Raw genomic sequence first — 27,746 nt, forward strand, 5'->3', positions numbered from 1 at the left:
GTCATGGTGGACCCGATGTATGGATGCCCGGGCGGCCGCCTGGCCCGGGCGCTGACGCGGGCACTGGCGCTGGCCCTGGTGCTGGCCCTGCTGGTCGGGCTGTTCCTGAGCGGCCTGACCGGCGCGATCCCGACCCCGAGGGGTCACCGGGGACCGGGGAGGCCGGTCCCACCCGCCTCCCGCTGCCGTTCGGTGCTCCTGGACCATGAGACGGGCCAGCTGCGCCTGGTGGATGGCCGCCACCCTGACGCCGTGGCCTGGGCCAACCTTACCAACGCCATCCTCGAGACCGGGTAAGGGTTGGCCCGATCTCGCGCGGACCAGCCGGGGGAGGGAGTTGCGTGGGCGCCGAACCTCGCCTGCCCCTAGGACCAGCCTCTTGCCGGTGACAGAGTCCCATCCTCGTCTCCCTGGGGGTCAGTGTCCCACCTCGGAGGCTGCTGCACCGTAGCTGGGTGGGGCTGATGCGGCATCCCTCAGCTCATGGGGACCAGTCCTTTGCCTTCAGCCAGGGATGACAGTACCTCTGTTTCCCTAGTGATACAGTAACGCTTATCCCCACGTAGGCTGGCACTCTCCGTCTCAACCCTCATCTCACCCCCATGACCAGAGGGGTGGTAATGGCTCTCCAGGAGAGATTCTCACTTCCTTGGTTTTAGCTTACCCCATGGGTGCCAGCCCCCCTGCCTTCTTTCCAGAACCAGAGCAGCAGGACTGAGCTTGGATTCCAGGCCAGTCTGAAAACAGAGGGTCCCTAAATTCACAAAGACCCAGACTGTATCATTGCTTGGCCTTTGCTCCTTGCTTCCCTCCTCTCTCCTGGTCCAGGGGAAAGTCGCTTGGCCAGATACTTAGTATGGAGTCAAGCACTCCATCTTTGGCAGTCACCGTCTCTATCCTTATCACCGGGACCCAGGCTGTCACTCTGTTGTATGGCTCTTACCTAACTGCTCTGCCTGTCTGGGCTTTCATTTCCCCATCTGTGGCTTGGATTTTGATGATGTGCTCTGGCTGGGAAGTTGGGTGGTGCCCCTCTCAGGCCTTGTACCAGGGCTGGTGCCCATTCATTCATTTACTCACCTGGTGCTCTTGGCTATGGGGACACAGAGCTGAGGGGGTCCCCATTCAGTCAGGGAGACAGTGCCAGGAGGGAAAATCCTGGGAGTGGGGAACATCTGCCTCAAAGCCTTGTCAGCAGGGCCCAGACCCTGGATCCACGCTGTGTTGGGGAATCTTGGGGAACCCTGTGTCCCCCTACCCCTCCCCCACCTGCACTATCCTATCCTGGGGTCATCCCAGTGCTTAGAATACGTTACCCCCTCCAGCAGGCAGGGCTTCTCCCACTGCTGCCCCCATCCATTTGGCTGGCTTGCATTCATTTCTGCAGGTGTTGGGGTGACATAGGACACTGTGGACACCCCCCTGTTCTGGTGCTTTGTGGCACTTGGGAGTATATTAGATAGAAAGACCAGAGATTGTGGGGAGAGGATTTGCTGCAGACACAGGAGCTGGGTGCGGCTAATCTGGGAAGGCTCCCAGGGAGAGGAAACCACGGAGTGGGCTGGCGTCTGTGGCGGGAATCTGTGGCGACGTGACTCTGGAATCTGGTGACCCAGTCTCTGCTGACTTATATGTTTTGGGCCCCCGCTTAGCAGAGCTAAGAGAGATGACAGTCTCTGGATGCTAGGGAGGAGGCACAGAGGTAAGGCTCAGCATGGGGAGGGGCTTTGGCCCCAGCCCTTTCCCGCTAGGCTGTGTTGCTGTCAATTATGGAAAACAGAGAAGTGGGGAGAGGGCTCCCCTGCTTGTGCTGGATGGAAAGGTCTTCCAGGCTCAGCTCTGGCGCTGTGTGACCTTGGGCAAATCACTTCATCTCTCTGAGCCTGTTTCCTTCCTGAAGGTGGGGCTCGAAGTGAAATTCGGGGGATCACAGAAAGCACCTCTGTTTATTTACTAAAGGAAGGAGTGAATGAAAGAGAAAGGAGCGCATGTCTTCTGCCCCCATTTTGCCAGTGGGGAAACTGAGAAGTGAGCCCTGGTCTCTTCCACACTTCTTGCCCTCACTTCACTGTTCCAGCATCTTTTCTGTCCAGTCTGCCCCTTTCCCTGTGGGTCTGACAGCATTTGGGACTATGATGTAGGGAAAACTGTATGGGAAGCCCCCATTTTATAAGCAGGGGTACGGAGGCCCTCAGAGACACCCTCTTGAGCACTCAGGAGTGAGATGTAAGAAAGACATGTGGGGTGTCCTGGCACCCGAGCAACTACATCGCTGACTTGCAGGTGACTGTCTTAGTTTTTGGAGGGTGGAAATCATGGTTTGACTCTTCTGTTCACCTAGAATTGGGATCCTTCCTCCTTTCTGGCTCACAGATTTCACCAGATCCTGGGATTGTCAGGATAACTTGCACGTCTCCTTCCCCCATAATCTTTCCTCTTACTTGTGCTGTATCTGACTCTGGACTGACACTCCCCATGGAGCCTGAAACATTTAGGATTTAATGCTAGGGGATCAGAGATGCACCCAGAGGCAGCGCCTGCGCCAGCCTGGCTCTGGTCTTGGTCCTGGGGAGGCCGAACCCTCCAACCTTACCTTTTCCTCCTTTTCTGACCTGATGCCCCCCCAACAAGCTGATTGACCTAAATAGCCTTCGAGTTGGGAGAGGAAGTGAATACCAATAAGAGGGAACTAACCTATTAGGAAACTGGGAAACAACCTAAATCTACCACCCAACAGGCAGAAGCCCAGCCCAGTAAGATGGATAAATACCACCCAACCGTTTCTTTATCTATTTTTTTGGTATTTTATTTAATTTATTTTTTATACAGCAGGTTCGTATTAGTCATCCATTTTATACACATCAGTGTATACATGTCAATCCCAATCTCCCAGTTCATCCCCCCACCCCCCCACCCCGCTGCCGCTTTCCCCCCTTGGTGTCCATACGTTTCTTCTCTACATCTGTGTCTCAATTTCTGCTCAGCAAACCAGTTCATCTGTACCATTTTCTAGGTTCCACATATATGTGTTAATATACGATATTTGTTTTTCTCTTTCTGACTTACTTCACTCTGCATGACAGTCTCTAGATCCATCCATGTCTCTACAAGTGACCCAATTTCATTTCTTTTTATGGCTGAGTAATATTCCATTGTATATATGTACCACATCTTCTTTATCCAGTCGTCTGTCGGTGGGTATTTAGGTTGCTTCCATGACCTGGCTGTTGTAAATAATGCTGCAGTAAACATTGGGGTGCATGTGTCTTTTTGAATTATGGTTTTCTCTGGGTATATGCCCAGTTGTGGGATTGCTGGGTCATATGGTAGTTCTATTTTTAGTTTTTTAAGGAACCTCCATACTGTTCTCCATAGTGGCTGTATCAATTTACATTCCCACCAACAGTGCAAGAGGGTTCCCTTTTCTCCACACCCTTTCCCGCATTTATTGTTTGTAGATTTTTTGCTGATGGCCATTCTAACTGGTGTGAAGTGATACCTCATTGTAGTTCTGATTTGCATTTCTCTAATAATTAGTGATGTTGAGCAGCTTTTCACGTGCTTCTTGGCCATATGTATGTCTTCTTTGGAGAAATGTCTATTTAGGTCTTCTGCCCATTTTTGGATTGGGTTGTTTGCTTTTTTAATACTGAGTTGCATGAGCTGTTTTTATATTTTGGAGATTAATCCTTTGTCTGTTGATTCGTTTGCAAATATTTTCTCCCATTCTGAGGGTTGTCTTTTCTTCTTGTTTATGGTTTCCTTTGCTATGCAAAAGGTTTGAAGTTTCATTAGGTCCCGTTTGTTTATTTTTGTTTCTATTTCCATTACTCTAGGAGGTGGATCAAAAAAAGATCTTGCTGTGATTTATGTCAAAGAGTGTTCTTCCTATGTTTTCCTCTAAGAGTTTTATAGTGTCCGGTCTTACATTTAGGTCTCTAGTCCATTTTGAGTTTATTTTTGTGTATGGTGTTAGGGAGCATTCTAATTTCATTCTTTTGCATGTAGCTGTCCAGTTTTCCCAGCACCATTTATTAAAGAGACTGTCTTTTCTCCATTCTATATCTTTGCCTCCTTTGTCATAGACTAGTTGACCATAGGTGTGTGGGTTTATCTCTGGGCTTTCTATCTTGTTCCACTGATCTATATTTCTGTTTTTGTGCCAGTACCATATTGTTTTGATGACTGTAGCTTTGTAGTATAGTCCGAAGTCAGGGAGTCTGATTCCTCCAGCTCTGCTTTTTTCCCTCCAGACTGCTTTGGCTATTCAGCGTCTTTTGTGTCTCCATACAAATTTTAGGATTTTTTGTTCTAGTTCTGTAAAAAATGCCATTGGTAATTTGATAGGGATTGCATTGAATCTGTAGATTGCTTTGGGTAGTATAGTCATTTTCACAATATTGATTCTTCTAATCCAAGAACATGGTATATCTCTGCATCTGTTGGTATCATCTTTAATTTCTTTCATCAGTGTCTTATAGTTTTCTGCAGACAGGTCTTTTGTCTCCCTAGGTAGGTTTATTCCTAGGTATTTTATTCTTTTTGTTGCAGTGGTAAATGGGAGTGTTTCCTTAATTTCTCTTTCAGATTTTTCATCATTAGTATATAGGAATGCAGGAGATTTCTGTGCATTAATTTTGTATCCTGCAACTTTACCAGATTCATTGATTAACTCTAGTAGTTTTCTGGTGGCATCTTTAGATTCTCTATGTATAGTGTCATGTCATCTGCAAACAGTGACAGTTTTAGTTCTTCTTTTCCAATTTGGATTCCTTTTATTTCTTTTTCTTCTCTGATTGCCATGGCTAGGACTTCCAAAATTATGTTGAATAATAGTGGTGAGAGTGGACATCCTTGTCTTGTTCCTGATCTTAGAGGAAATGCTTTCAGTTTTTCACCATTGAGAATGATGTTTGCTGTGGGTTTGTCGTATATGACCTTTATTATGTTGAGGTAGGTTCCCTGTATACCCACTTTCTGGAGAGTTTTTATCATAAATGGGTGTTGAATTTTGTCAAAAGCTTTTTCTGCACCTATTGAGATGATCATATGGCTTTCATTCTTCAATTTGTTAATACCATGTATCACATTGATTGATTTGCGTATATTGAAGAATCCTTGCATTCCTGGGATAAATCCCACTTGATCATGGTGTATGATCGATCCTTTTAATGTATTGTTGGATTCTGTTTGCTAGTATTTTGTTGGGGATTTTTGCATCCATATTCATCAGTGATATTGGTCTGTAATTTTCTTTTTTTCTAGTATCTTTGTCTGGTTTTGGAATCAGGGTGATGGTGGCCTCATAGAATGAGTTTGGGAATGTTCCTTCCTCTGCAATTTTTTGGAAGAGTTTGAGAAGGATGGGTGTTAGCTCTTCTCTTCTCTCTTTCATTTTTTTAAAAAAATTTTATTGGAGTATAGCTGATTTACAATTTTGTATTAGTTTCAGGTGTACGGCAAAGTGAATCAGTTATACATATATCTACATTTTTTTTTCTTTTAGATTCTTCTCCCACGTAGCCCATTACAGAGTATTGAGTAGAGTTCCCTGTGCTATACAGCAGGTTCTTATTAGTTATCCAACTGTTTCTTTGAAAAGTCACAAAAGATAAACCTACACCATCAAGAATGGAAAAGGAGTGATAGCCACAGATGAGGTGGTACATCCCGCATAGTAGCGGGTGTCCAGGGCACACTATACACTGAAGGGACAATGATGGTGAGGGGAGATTGTGACCCCTTGCTCATCTCACAAGAATGGTCTGGCTTTTCCCAAATGTGGCCTCTTCATTAGATCCTGGAGTCATCTCAGAGGTATTAGCTGTCCCTGACATAAAACCACAGTGTGGCCCATACACTTTCCAGAAAAAAAAAAAAAAAAAGTTTGGGGAAATAGATTCAGTGCAGCTGACTTTTTATTTTTGCCAAGCAAGTGCATTAAAAACAAACCAGAACAATATTTATTTATTTTTAACATCTTTATTGGGGTATAATTGCTTTACAATGGTGTGTTAGTTTCTGCTTTATAACAAAGTGAATCAGTTATACATATACATATGTTCCCATATGTCTTCCCTCTTGCGTCTCCCTGCCTCCCACCCTCCCTATCCCACCCCTCTAGGTGGTCACAAAGCACCGAGCTGATCTCCCTGTGCCATGCGGCTGCTTCCCACTAGCTATCTACCTTACTACGTTTGTTAGTGTGTATATGTCCATGCCACTCTCTCGCCCTGTCACAGCTCACCCTTCCCCCTCCCCATATCCTCAAGTCCCTTCTCCAGTAGGTCTGCGTTTTTATTCCTGTCTTACCCCTAGGTTCTTCATGATATATTTTTTTCTTAAATTCCATATATATATGTGTTAGAACAATATTTATTGATCTCTGCCCATTTCATCTAATAAAGGATGAGCTATTTTAGAACCAAAGAAGCAGGAAGGACATGATCTCTGAATCAAGAACCGTCAAATGGGGACATTTTGCTTTAGGAACACATTCTTTCCAGTGGTTTGTTTTGGCCAGGGACTGGGGTAGAGTCTCCCAAAGCTGTCAGCCAGCACAGCAGTGAGGGATTCCAGAAGCCATTTGCTGATGTCCAAGCCTTCCCGTTTTACAGATGGGGAAGCTGAGGCTGGGAGAGCGTGGAGATGTGGTATGAGGCAGGGTTTCAGGTTTAACATCAGAGAGATCTAGGTTCAGATCTCTGCCTGGACGCTTCCTACAGGTGGCTGTCAGCAGCTGCCTCACCCCAGCGAGATGAGGATGACGCCAGCCTTGCAGGGGCCTGGAAGAAAATCATTTGATTAGGGCTTAGGGCCTGAGGCAACGGAGGGATCTTCAGGGATCAGCCGGAGGGGCTCTAGCACTGAAATTCCCTCATGAATGGGAATCTCTCTCTCTCCAAGGTATTCTGGAAAGATAGGCAGACACCTACACAGCCAGGTTTTCTGAGAACTCGAGCAAAGTGCACAAACTCCATCCAAACTGAATCACCCCAATCGCCCTTTGGAATAAGGCGGTTCAGAGAGGAATGCAGAAGACACTGTCTCCAACAAGGGCAGTGACTAATTCCATATTTACCGTACTGTGGCCTGGCTGGGGGGGGTCGGGGGGGGGGGGAAATTGTCACTCTCCACTCATCCTTTTCCTTTCTGTCCAGCTTGAAAGAGTCACACTGCTCTCTTTTAAATGTTTGTAATTATTACACAAGTGCTTAACTTTCCATGGTAAAAAAGTTTAGAAAGGTGAGGTGGAATGTGGGAGGTAAACTGCGCTCCCCACTCTTTCTTTTTATATATAACCACTGTTAGTTCTTTCTTCTAGAATTTTCTATGCATAAACAGGCCTAAACATACATACATACATACATGTGTATACGTACTGGTATGTGAGTGCGTGTAATGTTTTTGTACATGGGGTTATCCTGAGTCCACCGTTTGTCCTTCTCTAATCTTACGTTTTTTAAAAAAACTTTGTGTCTGACATCTCATCAGCACACGGTGGTCAGCCACATGGTTCTAGAAGCCCACCGCATATATGGATAGATTATTGTATCAGGCCCCTAACACTGGATGTTTTGGGAGGGTCCTGTTTTCCTCAGCTCTAGTCAAAAATGCTGCTGTGAGCTCTATTTACAATAGCCAGGACATGGAAGCAACCGAAGTGTCCATCAACAGATGACTGGATAAAGAAGATGTGGCACATATATATACAATGGAATATTACTCAGCCATAAAAAGGAATGAAACTGAGTTATTTGTAGTGAGGTGGTTGGGCCTAGAGGCTGTCATACAGAGTGAAGTAAGTCAGAAAGAGAAAAACAAATACCGTATGCTAACACATATATATGGAATATTTTTAAAAAATGGTCATGAAGAACCTAGGGGCAAGATGGGAATAAAGATGCAGACCTAGTAGAGAATGGACTTGAGGATACGAGGAAGGGGAAGGGGAAGCTGGGACAATGTGAGAGAGTGGCGTGGACATATATACACTACCAAATGTAACATAGATAGCTAGTGGGAAGCAGCCGCATAGCACAGGGAGATCAGCTCAGTGGTTTGTGACCACCTAGAGGGGTGGGATAGGGAGGGTGGGAGGGCGGGAGATGCAAGAGGGAAGAGATATGGGGACATATTTATACGTATAACTGATTTACTTTGTTATAAAGCAGAAACTAACACACCATTGTAAAGCAATTATACTCTAATAAAGATGTTTAAAAAAAAAAGCTGCTGTGAACAAGGATGCTCATACACATCCGTGAGGGCCGTGTGAGCACCGGTCAGAGGGTGAGTTCCTAGCTGCTGCCTGTCTTCAGGGCTTCAGCACTGTGGCCTTGACTGAGCCTGCTCCCTGCAGAAGGAGAGCTTTTAAGCAGGCGCTGTCTGGAAGGCCACTGGCCTCTCAGTTATAACCAGGACTTGGCATCTGAACAGCCTTTTTCGTTTTATGTAAGTTGTGTATGTTCTCCCTTGATTCCCCTGCTTTTTTTTTTTTTTTTTTTATCACAAGGGGAACTACATTCTGTACCCTGTTTTAAATTTCTTCCCATCACCAAGTCTACTGGATTGCTCCAAACCTCCCCTCTCAGGTTAATGATGAGACACATACTTACCGAGTATAAAACGTTGAGTTCTCTTCTGGCACCTGCCATGGCAACCCTCTGAAGTGGGAATTGCTTTGCCCATTTTACAGGTGAGGAAACTGAGTCCCAGAGAGTTTAAGCAATTTGCCCAAAGGTACACAGTTGATGAGAGAGACCTGGGGATTCAGACGATGCCTGAGGGACCCACAATCCCAGACTCTCTCTGTCTTCCACTCTCCCTGAAATTTAAGACCTTTATTCTAGTCTCTTGTGTTTTTCTCTCCATATCTGTGATTATATGTGAGTCATTAGCCGAAAGTTCATGGCTCTTAGATTTGTTTGATAAGAACTAACTCCTTCACCTTCAAGGACAAAACAATCCCCCACAAAACCCAGTTAAGGTAGAGGCTCAAAGCACATCATGCTCTGTGATGTTAGTCTCAGCTCTGTTGGGCAAGTGACTTCACCTCTCTGAGCCTCGGGTCCCACAACTGTAAATTGGGAGAATCAAACTCATGTCATAGTGTATTTGGGAGAATTTAGAGAGAGAAGTAGACATGTGATGTGCTTAGCACTGGGGGCTATTGTTATCCACCATAGCAGGGCCTCATTACCAGTCCCCACAGCTCCATTTTATCTTGTAGCTCAAGTTCTTTGCTTTGGAACTCTCAGAGCTCAGGCTTCCTTCTTTTACTTTCCCTCTCCTCCCCACCCCAACCCCCTTCTCCCTGCAAGCTCCTACTTAAACTTCAGATCCTGGAGCAGCTATCACCTCTTCTGTGAAGCCTTCCTAGATTTCACTCAGTAGCAGCAGGAGCGTACCTCCTCAGGGTACTTTATTCCTTTTCTCGTCATAGCAGTTACATATATTCATTCTTGTATACCCTCGGTGTCTGGCACCCAGTAGGTGCTCAAAGAAGCTTGATTGCCAAAACTATTGGGTGTGAGTATTTTGATAGTCATTTCCTCTCCTTTGTCTTCTCTAGGGCAGAGCTCTGCCTGTCCTGGAGCTCTTTGGTGACTTTTTAGCCAAATTCCTGTGAGACAGTCCTGGCTGAGCCTGTCTCTCCGCATTGTGTAGCCTCTTAAAGATCTCATTAGTGTCTTCTGTTGCCCTCATTTTCTTAATAGAAATTGCCTCCACAAGTGTTTTCCTTAGTTACAGAAGTCACCTGGGTGAATATTCTTTGTGTACTTGGAGCAAGGATGAAATCCAGAACCATAAAGGAAAGACTAAAAAAAAAAGGAAAGACTGATAGGACAAAACTGAAAACTACCATATGGCAAAAACAAAAGCAAAAATCAATTAAAATACAGGTATTTTCAATATTAGTGACAAGCCAAGGGCTAATACGTATATAGAGAATTTCACCAACCAATAAGAAAAGGCGATGGGAATTCCCTGGTGGTCTAGTGGTTAGGATTTGGTGCTTTCACAGCCGTGGCCAAGGTTCAATCCCTGGTTGGGGAACTGAGATCCCGCAAGCCACGGTGCGGCCGAAAAATAATAATAATAATAAGATGAAAAAACACGGTAGAGAAAAATGAGTAAAGGACATGAACCAAAGAACTATAAATGACCAATAAGAAATAAGAAAATATATGTAACTTAACTCATTAAAGGATTATAATTACGTGATTGAATTTTTCAACTGTCGCCTTAGTAAGGGTGAAAAAGATTGATCTTAAGCAGGGAAGTGCACAGACAGGAGTTCGTATGTTGTAGAAATGCAGTATATACCCCAGGCATCACCTGGGAGCTGGTTAGAAATAGAGTCTTGGGCTTTACCCCAGACCTCCTGATCAGAATCTGCTTCCTGGTAACCAGCCTGCCTGGAATTGAATCCTAGCTTTGCCCTTTCTTAGCTCTGTGACCTTTGGTATGTGTTATCAGCTAGTACTGGGCAACAGTGCTGCATAACAAACTGCCCCCAAACTCAGTGGCTTGGAATGACAGCCGTTTATGCTCATGGATCCTTGGAGCAGTTGGGGCAGCTCTGCTTCATGCTGTAGTTCTGCAGACCTGGTCAGCAACATGTGTCTCTCATATTCTTGGGACCAGCGAGCTGGCCGGGCATGTTTCTCTCGTGGCCATAGCAGGGACACAAGTGGAACCACGGGAGACCCTTTGAAGGCTAATCTCATAACTGAGACAAGTCACTTCTACCGCATTCCATCGGCCAGAGCAAGTCATATGACATGACTGAGCCCAAATCAAGGGGACAGGGAAGGACATTTGACCAGTGGTGGGAGGGATGTAAAGCCACACAGCAAAAGGCATGGACGTGGGGGGAAGAGGCTGCGATGCCGTTTCCCACTGCAGGTACGTAACTCTGCTTGAACTACCTCCCCTTCTGTATGATGGAGACAGTAACGGTGCCTGCCTTGCAGGACTGTGGGATTGTCATGAGTACTAGGACATGAGTTAATAGATATGGAAGTGACTAGAACAGCGCCTGGCTCAGAAGAAACCCTCAGTAGATATTAGCTGGTATTATTATCCTGGGGGAGGGGCGGAGAATGAAGGTTAGTACAGCCCTGGGGGAGGCTGTTTGTCAGTATCTATTCACATTAAAAATGCATGTGTCCTTTGACCTAGCAGTTTCTCTTTTAGGGATTTAGCCTGACACGTGCACAGAGACAGACCGACAAACATTCATGTGAATGGCAGTTTCGTCACTGCGTTGTTTTCTATGGTTTAAAACTGCAGACAGGTGCATGCCGAGCTGAGGGCCCGTTTCACGCTCACCCCCTCACTGACCAAGTGTCCCCTCTCCTACCCCTGCAGGTGGGCCTTTCTGGAGCTGCACACGAACGGCCACTACAACGATAGCCTGCAGGCCTACGCAGCGGGCGTGGTGGAGGCCGCCGTGTCCGAGGAGGTAAGGGCCAGACGCGGGACCCCGGGGTTTCCCCCGCCCATCAAGTGTGTTCCCCAGGGAGCTTTGGAGGGTTCTGAGATATGTGTAGAGGGGGCTCTCCCACCCCCAGCCTTCCATCTAGTTGGGGAGAAAAGGTCACATGTATTTGTTAAAAATTTACACTGGGTGCTGTTTGATGCATATAAAAAATACACAACACATTCCAAGTTACGAAGCTTAGTAATAAAATGAACACCCACCCAAACTAAACCCTGGAATGTTACTAAAACCATTGAAGCCCCCTCTCAACTCCATTCCCCTGCCTCTCCTACCCCAGAGACACCCACCACACTACATGTGGTGGCTGTCATTCCCTTTCATTCATTCATTCATTCATTCATTTATACTGAGATAGAATTCACATGCCATAAAATTCACCATTTTATAATTTACAGTTCAGTGGCTTTTAGTATATTTATAAGGTTGCACAACCACTACCACTATCTAATTCCAGAACATTCTCATCACCCCAGAGAGAAACCCCATACCTGTTAGCAGTCACCTCCCTTTTTCCCCCCTCCACCCAGCCCCTGGCAACTGCTCATCTACCTTCTGTCTCTATGGATTTGCTTATTCTGAACAGTTCCTATGAAAGGAATCATCCAATATGTGGTCTTTTGTGGCTGGCTTCTTTAACTTGTTTCCAGGGTTCCTCCATGTTCTAGTGTATGTTAGTACGTTATTCCTTTTTATGGCCGAATAATATTGCATTGTAGGGATAGACTATTTTCTTTATCCTTTCATCAGTGGGTGGACATTTGAGTTATTTCCACTCCCTTCCTTTGGTTAAACTAGTTTTACTACATGTGATGAAACCTTAAACAACATATTAGTTTGCATTACCTGCTTTTGGGCTTTTTAAAAGTGATAATCACAGATTTCAGAAGGCAGACCGCATCAGGAGTGGGTGAGGCCGTGGTGGGCTGGCCATGCTCCCACACTGTGCGTGAAGGTGTGACACCCACGTTGGGATGTAATTTGGTGTTAACTTGTAGAGTTGAATACACACATGCCTTAGGACCCAGGGGCCCCACTCCTTAGGTGTGTACCCTAGAGGTGACCCAAGGGGTTCAAAGCAGCCCCGAGGCAAACACACTCAAACGCCACCGGTGGGTGCACGGGTAACCGGATTGCAGTAGTGTCACACAGTGCAGAATCAGAGAGCAGTGAAAATGAACGAGCAGGTGGATGCGTGTGAGATGCACGGTGGTGAGAGGGACAGAGCACGTCACAGGAGACGGTGTACAGTGTGACAGCGCTTAATAAACTCCCTCTCCTCATTCTGACATCCAGCTGCAGTTTGAGATGCCCTCCTGGGACCTCGATGTCTGGGGAGGTGTCAGACACTGGGTCAGGCCACGTGTTTTGGGTGCTTGGTGGTATTTGAGACAAGATTCCATCTCTCAAGGGCCCCGTAGCCTGAGCCAGGAGCACTGAGGCGAGGCCTGACGTGGTTCTCACGTGAGGAAGCCCAGACACACATGCCAGAGGCTTTGCCCACGTTACTTCTCTGAGCTTGCACACCAGCCCCCGAGGGAGGCTCTCCGTCTGTTGGGGTGACGGGGACGATGGGCTCATATGGTCTTTCACCCCCCAGCAGGCTGGCCCAGCTTGTACATGTGACATCGGGGTGGGGAGGTGGGGAAGACCTCTTGAGGGCTGGTGGAACTGCCGCAGGATTCTCTTGCCAGGTTCACTGCTGTGTCCTCAGTGCTCAGGACAGGACATAGTAGGTGCTCAAAAAAAAAAAAAGGTAGTTGAGTGACTGAATACGTGTATAGATGGGGGTGGCGGTCCCCAGTAACAGAGGAGGCGTAATCTAGGACAGACTGTGAGTGCTGACGGCTTTCAGAGGAGGGAGGCATCCAGAGGCATTGGGCCCTGGTGGGGGTGAGAGCTGGCTGGGTGAGAGAAGCCAGTGTGAGCAGAGGTGCGGAGGTGTCCTCACCAGAGCTCCTCGACTCTTTGGAGACCTGGATAGGAATGAGGACTCTGAGCCCGAGTGGGGGCCAGTGGGGTCCTCAGGGAAGAGCGCAGGCCTGCTGCCCCGCCCCTGTCCTCGCCCACCCTACAGCTCATCTATATGCACTGGATGAACACGGTGGTGAATTACTGCGGCCCCTTCGAGTATGAAGTCAGTTACTGCGAGAGGCTCAAGAAATTCCTGGAGGCCAACCTGGAGTGGATGCAGAAGGAGATGGAGTTGAACAATGGCTCTGCTTACTGGCACCAGGTGGGCATGGCCCCCATGCTCAGAGGGCTGGGGCAGCAAGCTGAGTCTGCTCTGGGGACCTGCTACCACTGCAGCTGCTACTGTTCCAGCTGGCCAACCTATCTGTCCCCTGCCCCTCTCAGCCAGCCCTTCCTCCCTCCCTCCCTCCCTCCCTCCCGCATCTATCCACCCATCTACGTACCCATCCTCCCATCCATCTACTCATCCATCCACAGATCCATCCAGTCTTCCCTCCCTCCCTCCCTCTATGTCCATCCTTCCCTTTCTCCCTCCCATACATCCATCTGTCCATCCACCTACCCACCCCTCCATCCATCTACCCATTCATCCATCCATCTATTCAGCCATCCATCCATCCATCCATCCATCTAGTTTTTCAGCACATTCGTCCACCCACCCACAAGTCTATCCATCTTTCACTCTCTTCTTCCCATTTATTCATCTGTCACCAACCTGCCCATCTTAGCCTAGTTGTCAGATATTCTATCCACCCGCCTTGTCGATAGACCCCATTTGGTTGCCTGTCTCTCTCTCTGTTCATCATCTACCTGTCTGTCCATCTACCCTCCCATCTACCTGCCTAGCCATCTTCCTGATGGACCACGTTCCCTGCTTCATTCCACCTCTTCCTTCTGGCCAGAGCCTAGGCATCTCTCAGTCTGTCCATCTGTTGGTCCATCCCCTCTGCTCTGTCTCTGCTGCTCGTACATCTCTCCAGGGGCTGCCCAGTTCCCCAGGGTGATGCCCACACTCCTTAATGTGGCCTCAACACCCACCTGCACCCTCTCCCTCCCCAGCCTCATCTACTGGCCTTCTCAATCTGTGCTCCAGCCTCCCTGGCCTCCTCCCAGTTCCTTGAACAAGATGTTACCTCTTCACTCAGGGCTTTAAAGTGTGCTGTTCCTTCTGCCTGGAACACTTTTCCTTCTCCCCCTCTGCCCAGCTCATCCCCACCATTCCTCACCTCCACGTCCCCTCCCTGCAGTTCTTTGTAGCCCTCTTGTGAGGCATTCAGATTCTGTCTTCAACTGGACTTGGGCCCCATGAGGACAAGGCAAGGACCACATCTGCCTTGTCCACTGTGGTATCCCCAGTACTTAGCACAGGGGCTGGCACATAGTAGGCGCTTTATAAGTGAAGGTTTGTTGAGTATTTACAGATGAAGGAGTGAATCCATCTGGTCCCATCCATCTACTTCAGCACCTGCCTGAACATCTGTCCTTCTCTTCACCCTCCCGTCCATCTAGATGATTGCCTTTCTCTCTGTCCTTCTCTCATTTAACTCAGTAGCCACTATCCATCCATCTGTCCTTTTGTCTATCCATCTTACGGATGCTTGCTAAGTGCCTGGTGTATGCTCAGCACAGGCCAAGGCCCGGTGGGGGACACAGTGATATACTCCATGGTTACAGAACAATGACAGTGACAGTGGGGAGAAGTCAGCCACATGGCACAAGTTCGCTGAGCCAGCAGCACAGCCAGTAAAACTCAGAACGGGGAGCAGCCAGCAGCGGGCCAGGGCAGGCTGGGAGGCTTCCTGGAGGAGGTGGATTTGGGTTGGGTTCTTAAGTGGGGTGATTTGGGGTTGCCACAGGATGGAGACATATAGTTAAATGATGGCAGGAGGGTGCTTGGCATGGAGGGGTGGGTGGTGGTTAAGGGGGGGGTCAGGGTTGGCTGGAGCCTGGAGGGTGCACCTGAGCCTCCTTTGCTGAAGCCCCTCCCATTGCAGAAGGCATGAGCCTGGGGGAGAGGCCTCACCCTCCCTCTGCCCCCTGCCCCCTGCCCCCTCCCCCTCCCCCTAGGTGCGGCTGACCCTCCTGCAGCTGAAAGGCCTAGAGGACAGCTATGAAGGCAGTGTGACCTTTCCAACTGGGAAGTTCACCATCAAACCCTTGGGGTTCCTGTAAGTGCCACCCCCAGAGTGGACAGGGCAGGGGAAAGTGCCACACACCTTATAGTCAGACAGACCTGGGTTCCAATACCAGCCCTGCCACTTCCTGGCTACATGGCCTCGGACCGGTTGCCCAACCTCCCAGTGCCTCAGCTTTCTCTTCTGTGAAATGGGTATGTAATGGCACTCCCAGCAGGCATGGTAACCCTCCGGCACTCTGACCCTCCTCAGCCTGTTGCAGATCTCTGGGGACCTCGAAGACTTAGAGCTGGCCCTGAATAAGACCAAGACCAAGCATGCTACGGGCTCTGGCTCCTGCTCTGCCCTCATCAAGCTGCTGCCTGGCCAGAGTGACCTCCTGGTCGCCCACAACACCTGGCACTCCTACCAGTACATGCTGCGCATCATGAAAAAGTACTGGTTCCAGTTCAGAGAAGGGCCCCAAGGTGGGTAGATGTGGGTGGGTCTGTGTGTGAGCATGTATGTGGGTACACAGTGGGCATAGTACTGGGAGGTGTGGGCCTCAGCCCCGTATACACTGGGGTCACCTTAAGGCCAGTCTAAGAGTTCATGTTATTTTTTTTATTTATTTTTATTTGTTTATTTTTTTGCGGTACGCGGGCCTCTTACTGTTGTGGCCTCTCCCGTTGCGGAGCACAGGCTCCGGACGCGCAGGCTCAGTGGCCATGGCTCACGGGCCCAGCCGCTCCGCGGCACGTGGGATCTTCCCGGACCGGGACACGAACCCGTGTCCCCGCATCGGCAGGCGGACTCTCAACCACTGCGTCACCAGGGAAGCCCGAGTTCATGTTATTTTTAACGTGTTTATTTCCTTTTAATTTTTATCTCACAAGGCGTATCAGTAAGCTACTGCTGTGTAACAGATCACCCCAAATTTAAAACAGCAAAGGTTTAAAACATAGCCATTTAGTTTTGCTCACATGTCCATCGGTCTGCTGGGTGGTTTTGTTATTCTAGGACGAGTCTGCTGATTGTGGCTGGCCTCACTGATGCTTCTGTAGTCAGCTGGGGTGAGCTGGCTGACCTAGGATGGCCTCGTCTGCATGTCTGGGGGTTGGCTGTCAGCTGGGATGATGTGACAGCTGGGCTACATGGTCTTTCATCCTCCCACAGGCTAGCTCAGGCTTGTTCATGTGACATCTGGGCAGGCACGTGTGGAAGGCCTCTCGAGGGCTGATTGAAACGGGCACAGCATTCTGTTGCTCAAAGCAAGTCAAGTGACCCGTGCAGATTCAAGAAGTGGGGAAATTGACCCGACCATGTGATGTAAGGAACTGCAGAGTCACATTGCAGATGACGTGGATACAAGCATGGGGAGAGTTACAGCCATTTTTGCAAACAGCTACACAGGAATGGATGAATACGTTCTTCCTGTCAAATGTGAAAACCTGGTCACTAAGGCCCAAGTGCCGGGTAGTGTGCCCGTCATTCCTGGCCCCAGTGTTAAGTCTAGAGGTAGCCGCTGCCAAATGTTTGCAGTGCCTCCTTCTTGGGCAAACTTAAAAAAATTAATGTTGCCAGGAGGTGGCGAGAGGGTGGGGAAATGTATACCCTCATTCACTGCTAACGGGAGCGGGAGCTGGCACGGCCACTTTGAAGAGGAGCCCAGCTGGCGTCTAACAAAATTTAAAATCTGTCTCGCCTGTGATCCAGCAACCCTCTGGCTCAGATCTGTCCCTGGAGAAACATTTCTATTTCTGCAAGGGGATTGTGTACGTGGCTGTCAGCTGCATTAGTGGTTTGGAAACAACCTAATGCCCATTAATTTAAATTGAAACTTCTAAATTGACATTTGTACAGAAAAGTGTGCGCATCGTAAGTGTACAGGTGGAATTTTTGCACGTTGAACACACACCTGTGTGTGTAGCCTCCAGACAGAGAAACAACATTCCCAGCCCCCAGAAGCTTCCTTCCTGTCCCTTTCCAGGCACTGTCCCCAGCCCGTAGTGACTTCTCACAGCCTGGATTAGGTTTGATGGATTTGGAATGTTTTGCGAATGGAATCATGCAGCATGGGCTTGTTTGCGCCTGGCTTCTTTCACTCAGGGTAACGTCTGTGAGTTTCATCCACGTTGTCCTCTGTAGCTGCAGATCTGTCGTTCCCATTGCTGTGTATCCACTGTCATCTTAATATCTGAAAAACCTACATAAGTCATACATGTATGTTATAGAAAATTGGAAAATGCGGCAAAACACACATACACACAATGCAAGTCACGGGAACACCCCACGTCCCACGAGAGGTCATTTCTGCAAACACTTGGTTATGTTTTTTCAGACTTTTAAAAAACGTACCTCACTTTTCCATTTGTTTTAACTTATCAATATTTTTATTATACTATTTATATGTAAATACATCCTCACTGGCACAGATTCCAGCAACAGAGATGAAGAAATACATCTCCCTTGATACCTTCGTCCCAAATTCCAGATCTCTCCTAAGAGGAAAGCACTGATGCCATTTTGGTTTGGATCCATCTAGATTTGGGGGGATGCATTTATATGTGTGTATATATGGACCTTTTAAAAATTAATAGACTTTAGTTCTTAGAAAAATTTTACATTGACATAAATTGAGAAGACAGTACAGAGTGTTCCCATATATCCCCCTTCCCACTTTCCCCTGTTACTAGCCTCTTGCATTAGTGTGATTCACTTGTTACAATCGATGAACCAATATTGATACATTATTGTCAACTGAAGTCCATGGTTTACATTTGAGTTCACTCTTTGTAGAGTTTTATGGATTTTTGATGAACGCTCAGTGACATGTATCCGTCATTACAGTATTTACAGATAGTTGCACAGCCCTAAAAAGTTTGCTTTCTGGGTTTTTTAAAAAAACATAAATGAGATCATGCTATATGGGTTGTTTGCCACTTGTTCCTCTTGCTCCACGGCCGGCCTTGGAGAGCTTTTGATATTGTCATGTTCGGTCCACCTTTTAACAGCTGGACGTTAAATTTTTTTTTTTTTTTTTTTTGCGGTACGTGGGCCTCTCACTGTCGCGGCCTCTCCCGTTGGGGAGCGGAGGCTCCGGACGCGCAGGCTCAGTGGTCATGGCTCACGGGCGCAGCCGCTCCGCGGCATGTGGGATCTTCCCGGACCGGGGCACGAACCCGTGTCCCCTTGCATCGGCAGGTGGACTCCCAACCACTGCGCCACCAGGGAAGCCCTGGACGTTAAATTTTAATTAGTCCCCAGTTGAGGATGTGGGCCATTTCCAGGTCTTTGCTCTCCCTCCCTTCCTTCCTCCCTCCCTCCCTCCCTCCCTTCTTTCTTTTTAAAAAATATTTATTTCTTTATTTGGCCACACCGTGAGGCTTGTCCAGTGAGAACAAGGAGTCCCAACCACTGGACTGCCAGGGGATTCCCAGGTCTTTGCTGTTTCAAACAGTACTACAGCAAGCAAGTGGGCCCCCAGATGTGTTTCCTGGTGGAAACGCTGGGTTAAAAGATGAGTATAATTAAAATTTTAGTTTCTAGATAGATAACAGCCAAATTGCCTCAAAAAATGGTTGGGCCAATTTACACTTCCACCGCCATTCTGTGAATATGTTGTCTTTCCCCACAGCCTGGCTAGCACTGGGTATTATGGTTCACTTCACGTTTTTTTGCCATTCTGCTGGGTGATAAATGATGTCCCGGACTAAGTTTGTTCTGTTTTTTTTTTTTTAATTCACTTTATTGATGGATAGCTGAAATACACATTTAGAGCATATAATTTGATGGGTTTGGACAAACATGCAGTCATGTAAACACCAATGGAACATTTCCATCACCCTAGAAAGTTCCCTGTGACCTTTGCAGTTAGCCTCCACCCCTCTCCCCAGGCAACCGCTCTTCTGATTTCTTTCCCATGAGGTTAGATTTGCCTGTTCTAGAACTTCATATAAACCTGCACTAATTTTTAAAAGTTTTCTAAGGGACCTCCCTGGCGGTCCAGTGGTTCGGGCTCCGCGCTTCCACTGCAGGGGGCGCAGGTTTGATCCCTGGTCAGGGAACTAAGATCCTGCGAACCTCACAGCGCAGCCAAAAAAAAAAAAAAAAGGTTTTTTTCCCTAGTTTTATTTATTTATTTAATTGAGGTGAAATTCACATAACAAAATTAACCGTTTTAAAGTGAACAATTCAGTGGCATTTAGTACATTCACAGTCTTATGCAACTGCCACTCAGTCTAGGTCCAAAACGTTTTCATCACCAAGAGAGGAAACCCTGTACCCACTGAGTAATCACTCCCTTTTCCCCCTCCTCCCAGCCCCTGGCAACCGCTAATCTACTTTCTATCTCTGTAGATTTACCTGTTCTGGACATCCCATAAAAATGGAAACATACAATGGTGGTTTTCTTAAGACTGGCTTCTTTGACTCAGCATCATAATTTCAAGGCCTCTCTGTGTCGTAGCAGGTGTTAGCCCTTCATTCCTTTTCCTGACTGCCTAATATTTCACCGCATGGAGATACTACAGTTTGTTTATCCATCCATCTATTGATGGATATTTGTGTTATTTCTTTTTGTATTCTAGACTAATTTTCAACAATTAAAACAAATTAACCAAGTCATACATGTTCACCGTAGGAAGTTAGAAAATAGAGCACAAGGAAGGAATAAAAATCACTTGTAACCCACCCTGCCACCAGCCCCTGAAAAACCACCATTGGTGTTGGTTGTTTTCCCTTCCAGTTTTAGCTGTTCATTGATGACTTTGCCCTTTTCACTTTTATCTATTCATCAGTTATATAGAAATAGCTCCTTTGGTCCATCCCTCATCCCTAGTGGCCCTCATCCCCACCCCAGAACACTTTGTACCAAAAGTCCATCCCTTGACAAGTGCTGGTCTGGTTACGCAGTAACCTTGATTGTAGGCCTGCTGGGTACCCACTGTTGTGCTAGAAACTACCTCCACGATCTTATAAATTAAATCTTTACAACTGCCCTGTGTGGGATGAAGGATTATTATTCCCAGTTTGCAGATAAGGCTCAGAAAGGCTCAGAAAGGCTAAGTAACTTGACATAAATCAAACAGTTGATAAGGGCCCGAACCGGGATTCTGCCCAGGTCTCCTCCCCACAAAGCCTGTGCTCTCATCTGATCCATCCATCTCACTTCCAGGAAAGAAAATCTTGAGGAAGTGTCTGCACTCCTATGTTCATTGCAGTATTCACAATAGCTGAGATATGGAAACAACGTAAATGTCCATAGCCAGACAAATGGATAAAGAAAATGTACACGTACACACACACACACACACACACACACACACACACACACACACAATGGAGTATTCAACTGAAAAAAGCAGGAAATCCTGCCATTTGCGACAACATGGGTGAACCTGGAGGCCATTATGCTAAGTGAAATAAGTCAGAGAAAGACAAATACTGTATGATCTCACTTTCATGTAGAATCTAAAAAAGTTGAACTCGAGGGAATTCCCTGGCGGTCTGGTGGTTAGGACTCTGTGCTTTCACTGCTGCGGGCCCGGGTTCAGTTCCTGGTTGGATAATTAAGATCCCGCAAGCTGCGTGGTACGGCCAAAAAAAAAAAAAGTTGAACTGTTATAAGCAGAGAGTAGAATGGTGGTTGCAGGCGGCTGGGGGGAGGGGGAAATGGGGAGATGCTGGTCAGAGAGTACCATCTCCCAGTTAGAAGACAAGTGAATTCTGGAGTCTAAAGCACAGCATGGTGACTATAGTTAACGACACTGTACTGTATACTTGAAACTTGCCAAGAGAGTAGAACTTCAGTGTTTTCACCACACACACAGCAGAGGTAACTATGTGAAGTGATGGCTGTGTAAATTAGCTTGGCTGTGGCCATCCTTTCACAGTGTCCACGCCTATCCAAACATCACAGTGTGTACCTTAAACACAGACAATTTTTATTTGTCGGTTATACCTCAGTAAAGCAGGGGATAAACCCTCCCTCCACCCCCAAGAAAAACAAAGTCCCTGCTCTCAGACTTCTGGGTATTTGCTCTGTGAATGATCTTTTTCACAATAGGTTTTTGCAATTAAAAAAAAAAAAAAAAAAGGAAAGCCAAAACAAGGTACAGTAATCAAGACAATTACATATATATGTATGTAATATATGTATGTGTATATATTGCTACTAGCTTTTACACGAACGGCCTGGTTTGCCGATTCTCAGAAAGAATGGAGTAGGGGCTTTCTCTGAAGCCTGCTGTTCCACCTGGAGACTCCCAAGTCTTGCTGGGAGGGGGAGTGGGGTTCTCCGTATGTGCTTGTCTGACCAGGCCCCCCCGCCCCGGGCTCACTCTCCCGCCTGCAGAGCAATCTACCCGGGCTCCCGGCAACAGGGTGATCTTCTCATCCTACCCTGGTACCATTTTCTCCTGTGATGACTTCTACATCCTGGGCAGCGGGCTGGTGAGTCATCCTCTGGTGTCACTTTTCTCCCCGGGGCAGCTTTGCACCCAGCAGCTTGGGCACAGCAGGGGGACGCAGACTCCCCCATTCCCGCATCACCACCACCCCAGGGCCGAGGCCAGGAAGCGCTTGTAAAATGTCGCTCCCCAGGTCACGCCGGGGCCTCCAGACCCTGCAGCTGGCCTGGGACTCTGTATTGTCCTGCAGCTCCTCAGAAATCCCTGGTTTGGGCCCTTTTGAAATATCCGTGGCCCCAGTGACCTCATTTTGTGTTTATGTATTTAGGACAAGCCATCTCTCTCCCTACCATGACTCTGCTCTTTCTGCCTTCCCTTTTGCTTTCCACAAAACCCCCTCTAAACCTGGCTGGCTTTCTGAATAAATGTTGTTTACAATGTGGTGTTTTTATCGGTTTTCCTGGCTGGGCTCCAGACTCATTTAGAAATCTGTTCCTGGCACCCCTCTAGACACAGCAAGCCCTGTAGTCGCCAGGGTAACACTGCAGAGGAGAAAAAACATCACTTAAAAAAAAAAAAATCCTAGATGCAGAAGACGCCAATTCTGGGGAGGGGAGAGGAAGGGGCTCTTTTTCTTCTATTACTTTGTGAGAGGAGCGTGGGATTTAGTTCCCTTAAATGTGGGAAGAAGCATGAAAGGGGCCAGGCAGTGGGTGAGGGGACCCCCTTGCTGCGGTCTGGGGTGGGGAAAGCAGGAGTGAAGCCTGGGGAAGGACAGTTGAAATAGTTTCATCCAGTTACAAAAAGTGTCTGGGAAGGAAATTTACCTTCCATTTGTGTTCTTAACTATTTTTATGCCACAGACTCCTTTGGCAGTCTGGGGAGCCGTGAACCCCTTCTCAGAATAATGCTTTTAAATGCACAAGCCAACATATGTGGGATTATAAAGGAAACCAAGTATATCGGCATGCATTTATCGAAATATTATATAAGTAAACTTTTAATGTAATATACAAGTATACCTCGTTTCATTGAACTTCGCCGATATTGCGGATTTTACAAATGGAAGGTTTGTAACAACCCTGCATCGGGCAAGTCTGTCAGCACCATTTTTCTAACGCCATTTGCTCATTTTGTGTCCCTGTGTCACGTGCTGGTAATTCTCACAATATTTTAAGGTTTTCATTATTATTTTCATTATGGTCATCTGTGATCAGTGACCTTTGATGTGAGTATTGTAATTGTTTTTTTTGTTTTGTATTTTTTTCTAGTTTTAAATTAAGGTATGTCCATTGGGTTTTAAGACAATACTATTGCACACTTAATAGACTATAGTATAGTGGAATCATAACTCTTATATGCACTGGGAAATCAGAAAATCCACGTGACTTGCTTTCTTGTGGTATTCGCTTTATTGCAGTGGTCTGGAACAGAACCCGCGATATCTCTCGGGTCCGCCTGTATGTGCTGCTTTATTAGCACGTTAAATAAGAAACTCCAGGAACTTCCCTGGTGGTCCAGTGGTTAAGATTCCGTGCTCCCAATGGAGGGGGCACGGGTTCGATCCCTGGTCGGGGAACTAAGATCCCTCATGCCACAAGGTGTGGCCAAAAACAAAAAGAAAGAAACTCCAGTCGCAGGTGGGCTACCTGCCATAATTTACAAATAATGAGGAGCATAAACGATATCTCGAGATGTGTGCAATCCTGTCCTGTGGTGGGAAAACATCTGTGATTTCTGTTGGTGACTATCTCAGGTACCGCTAATAACACTGTCATGTGTCACCTCATTAGCAGTGGAAGGAGATGCTGCATTTCGGTTTGACATTAGTGGAAATAAAGATGTAATGTTTCCCCACCCAAGTCTGCAGACTCCGCGAGCACTGCCCCAGGTTGAGAACAACCCCTGGCGCAGAGAGAGGAAACTGCCCTCCAGGGTTTCTGAGGCCATGCGGGTCTGAATCCTGGCGATGACGTGGGACACTAGAGGGATGAGGAGGGTACAAGTTTGGAGGGAGTAGAGAAGCTCTTCCTACCTGGGCATCGCTATTGAGAGGCTTGCTTTGCACATTCCTCTTTGAAACATCATATTTATGGCTATTGCTGTCTCTTAGGTGTTTTCCAGCTTCGTATAAGAAAGGAAGAAGCATGCTAATATCCTGCTGTAGGGGAGCAAGCCCCGATTTAAGAGTTGGAAGTCTGAGGGCCAAATCTTGGCCCATCCACGTAGCGGCCATGACCTTTTGGCAAGTCTTTTAGCTTCTCCAGGCCTCAGTTTACCTTTCAAGAAGAAGGGGGCTTAATAGCAGTGCTGTGTTTTCCCCCGGAGGGCTGTAAGAGTTGATGGAGATTGTCCACCAGGCTACCAACCCCAAGCCTCCCAGCTTTCCCTGCGGAACTACAGGGAAGGGGTAGAGATGGGATGCTATCTCTCTGGGGAAAGAGTTGACCCACTTGGTACGGGGAGTGGGTCCCGTAGGGCTCTCTTAGGGGCTGTTTCCCAGGGCAAAGGTGGATGCATGATCTTGATCATGAACCCCCTCGATGCTCATCCAAAGAACTGGTGAGGGACATGCACCTAAGCCAGGACATGAAGTTTTAAAAAACGAGTCAACAGATTTGAACCACGGTTGATGCAGCGCTGCCGCTTGGTGGCACCATGCCCCGGTTGTGAGTTAGGGGGCCCTTTCGTGCAGCGCCCCCTCGGCTCCCCCACAGGTGACCCTGGAGACCACCATCGGCAACCGGAACTCGGCCCTGTGGAAGTACGTGCAACCCGAGGGCTGTGTGCTGGAGTGGATGCGAAATGTTGTGGCCAATCGCCTGGCCTTGGACGGGGACTCCTGGGCCGATATCTTCAAGAGGTTCAACAGTGGCACGTGAGTGGGCTTCTGGAACTGCGGCCGTCCCACCCAACCTGCCCGCTAATGCTCAGACCCTGGGAGACCTGATGTGGCACCAGGGCCACACACCCCACACCCTCTGCTGAGTCCTCTCCTTGTTTTATACGTGGGGAAACAGGCACGGGGAAGGAAAGGATTTGCCCCCCTCTTGCAGGCTTCTCCATCCAGGGAAAGGCTCCCAGAGGAAGGACAGGAAGACACTTGGAACTTGAGAGCTCTGGGGACAGTGGAGACGGCCGTCCGAGGAGATGGACATGGGTGGATGGGGGCCCCGTGAGCCAGAGACGCGGGAACTGGATAGGGCAGGGTCTTAGAACATTGCGCAGAATTGACCTTGGTTCCAGTAAGCACTAGGGAGCCATAGACTCCTCTGGAGCAGGTGAGCAGCATGATGAGAGACAAGTCTGAGGACGCCTGGTCAAGCTAAAGTGTCCGGGTGACGATCGGACGGCCGGACGCGCCCAGACCGCCCCGGCCCCATGATTCCCGACTGCGTGTGGCCCTGGGGGCAGGGGGAGGCCGGGGCAGTGACCCCACGGTCTGTTCAGCCCTCCTTCCTTGGGCACGGCAGGTACAACAACCAGTGGATGATCGTGGACTACAAGGCATTTGTCCCCGGCGGGCCCAGCCCTGGGAGAAGGGTGCTTACCATCCTGGAGCAGATCCCGTGAGTACCCGGAAAGGGGAAGGGCGTTCCAGCAGAGGGAACTGCCAAGGCAGAGGCCTGGAGGCAGCTGAATCGTGTGTGGGAGGGGAAACCTCAGGAAGACAATACTGGAGGAGAAGGCAGCCCCTGATTGCTAAAGATTGGGGACATAATCTAGCTCCAGGCAATGGGGAGCCAGCGAGGGTCCTTGAGCAGGGCAGCACCCACAGGAGCCCCCTTTCTCACCACTCCTGCCTCGTGTCCCTTCCTGGTCGCAGGGGCATGGTGGTGGTGGCCGACAGGACCTCGGAACTCTACCAGAAGACCTACTGGGCCAGCTACAATATCCCGTATGTCCCCCCTCCCTGGTATCCCCGACCCTTTGCTCAGCTCTCCGTGCTGGGGAGGGGTGCTTCCCAGGTGATTCTTTAACTCCACAAAGAAACCCACCCTTCCCCCTTTTTCTCCAGGAAAGCCCTGACGGTTTCAGGGTACAGTTGGGAGGTCGGCATCCGTTCAGCCTCCCAGTCTGCACCCACCGCAGGGTGGTGGGGGCGGCCTGGCTCAGGTGCCGACCCCTGCCGTGGCTCTCCAGCTGGAGCTGCTTTAACTGGGCTGTACAGCCAGCACCTCTTGACCCTCACTGTGCTTTACCTGGGTTATCCCCTTTGATCCGTACAGCCACCGTGCGTGGTAGCCACTGCTCCTCTTCCCATTTCACAGATGATGAAACTGAGGCCTCGAGAAAGTACCTAACTCTCCCAAGGTTCCATAGGTGGCCAACAGTGAAGTCAGGATTTGAACCCGTGCCTCTTGGACCCCAGAGCCCTAGCTTGGCCACCACCAAGCCACCCCACAGCCCAAACAAAAGACATGATTATTGCTCTCCCGACTGTTGTGGTTGTTGGTGTTAATGTCGTGTGGCACGACCACCCCCTTCACCTCCCTGGCCACGGTCACGGCCGGGTGAAGTCAGTGGAGGTCGTGAGTGACCATCCTCGTTCCCAGCAGGTCCTTTGAGTCTGTGTTCAACGCCAGTGGGCTTCCGGCCCTGGTGGCCCACTTTGGGGACTGGTTCTCCTATGACGGGAGCCCCCGGGCCCAGATCTTCCGGCGGAACCAGTCGCTGGTACACGACCTGAATTCCATGATCCGGCTTATGAGGTACGCGGGGGACCATGAACCCAGAGTCACGTGGTGGGGCTTTGTTGTAACTCGTTTCAAGCTCCCAACAAGTCCTGGGGGGCGGCAGGGGTGGGGTGCAACTGTGTAGCAGCCAAGACAGCAGAGCCGAGGCAGCACTCAGCTGAGCCTGTTGCTGCCCTCGTGTCGTGGGTGAGGATGACGGACAGCCGTGGAGTGACCACCCTGTGCCGGGCTCCGTGCTTGGGACTGGGAAACGGGCACAGAACGTGTCCCCACTGTCCTCGGGGAGCAGAAATCCCTCCCGTACTCACACTGATGTGGACGTGTAACGAGGACCGTCTGAGCTCCAGGAAATGCTGTGAAGGGACAAAACGGGGTCTCTAGCCTGGCCTGGGGTGGGGGCCCAGAGGGATTCCCGGAGGGGGGGATGGCAGAGCCGAGGCTGAGTGATACCTGTGGAGTGACCAGCTGAAGGGGGAGGTGGTGGCTGAAGCCCAGGCGGCGGGAGGGAGCCGGGCACATTGAAAGCAGGCAGCTGGGTTAGGGGCTGCCGCTAGCAGTCTGGCCTCCCCCGCTCCCCGCACGACTGAGGTTTCCTCTCTTTCTGCATCCAGGTACAACGACTTCCTGCATGACCCCCTGTCATTGTGCAAAGCTTGCAACCCCAAGCCCAACGGGGAGAATGCCGTCTCGGCCCGCTCTGACCTCAACCCAGCCAATGGCTCCTACCCCTTCCAGGCCCTGCACCAGCGCTCCCATGGGGGCATCGACGTGAAGGTGCCAGGCCTGGGGCTGTGGATGGGGTCAAAGTTGGGGCGAGGAGCAGCAGAGCCTCCCGGGTTGGGACAACTCAACGACCTGCCCTCCCCTCTACCCCCAGGTGACCAGCACGGCACTGGCCAAGGCCTTGCGTCTCCTGGCGGCCAGCGGCCCCACGTGGGACCAGCTGCCCCCGTTCCAGTGGAGCAGCTCGCCCTTCAGCAGCCTGCTGCACATGGGCCAGCCCGACCTCTGGAAGTTCTCACCCATCGAGGTCTGGTGGGACTGA

At 48.9% G+C, this 27,746-nt stretch overlaps 1 protein-coding gene across 2 annotated transcripts; it reads left to right on the top strand.

Annotated features, from left to right (window-relative positions):
- The first annotated feature begins 3 nt into the window (after positions 1-3).
- Positions 4-27,746, top strand: PLBD2 (phospholipase B domain containing 2). Of its 2 annotated transcripts, XM_065890166.1 has the most exons (12): positions 4-293; positions 11,377-11,470; positions 13,584-13,742; positions 15,548-15,648; positions 15,868-16,082; positions 21,950-22,047; positions 24,722-24,882; positions 25,478-25,573; positions 25,831-25,902; positions 26,564-26,716; positions 27,313-27,475; positions 27,579-27,746. In XM_065890166.1, the coding sequence occupies exons 1-12, from the start codon at positions 4-6 to the stop codon at positions 27,744-27,746; spliced, it is 1,770 nt and encodes a 589-aa protein (XP_065746238.1). The 2 variants fall into 2 exon arrangements, with proteins under 2 accessions (XP_065746238.1, XP_065746239.1); XM_065890167.1 differs by lacking the exon at positions 25,478-25,573.

This window comes from Phocoena phocoena, chromosome 13 (assembly GCF_963924675.1).
Source record: "Phocoena phocoena chromosome 13, mPhoPho1.1, whole genome shotgun sequence".
In the NCBI taxonomy this organism is placed as follows: Eukaryota; Metazoa; Chordata; class Mammalia; order Artiodactyla; family Phocoenidae; genus Phocoena; species Phocoena phocoena.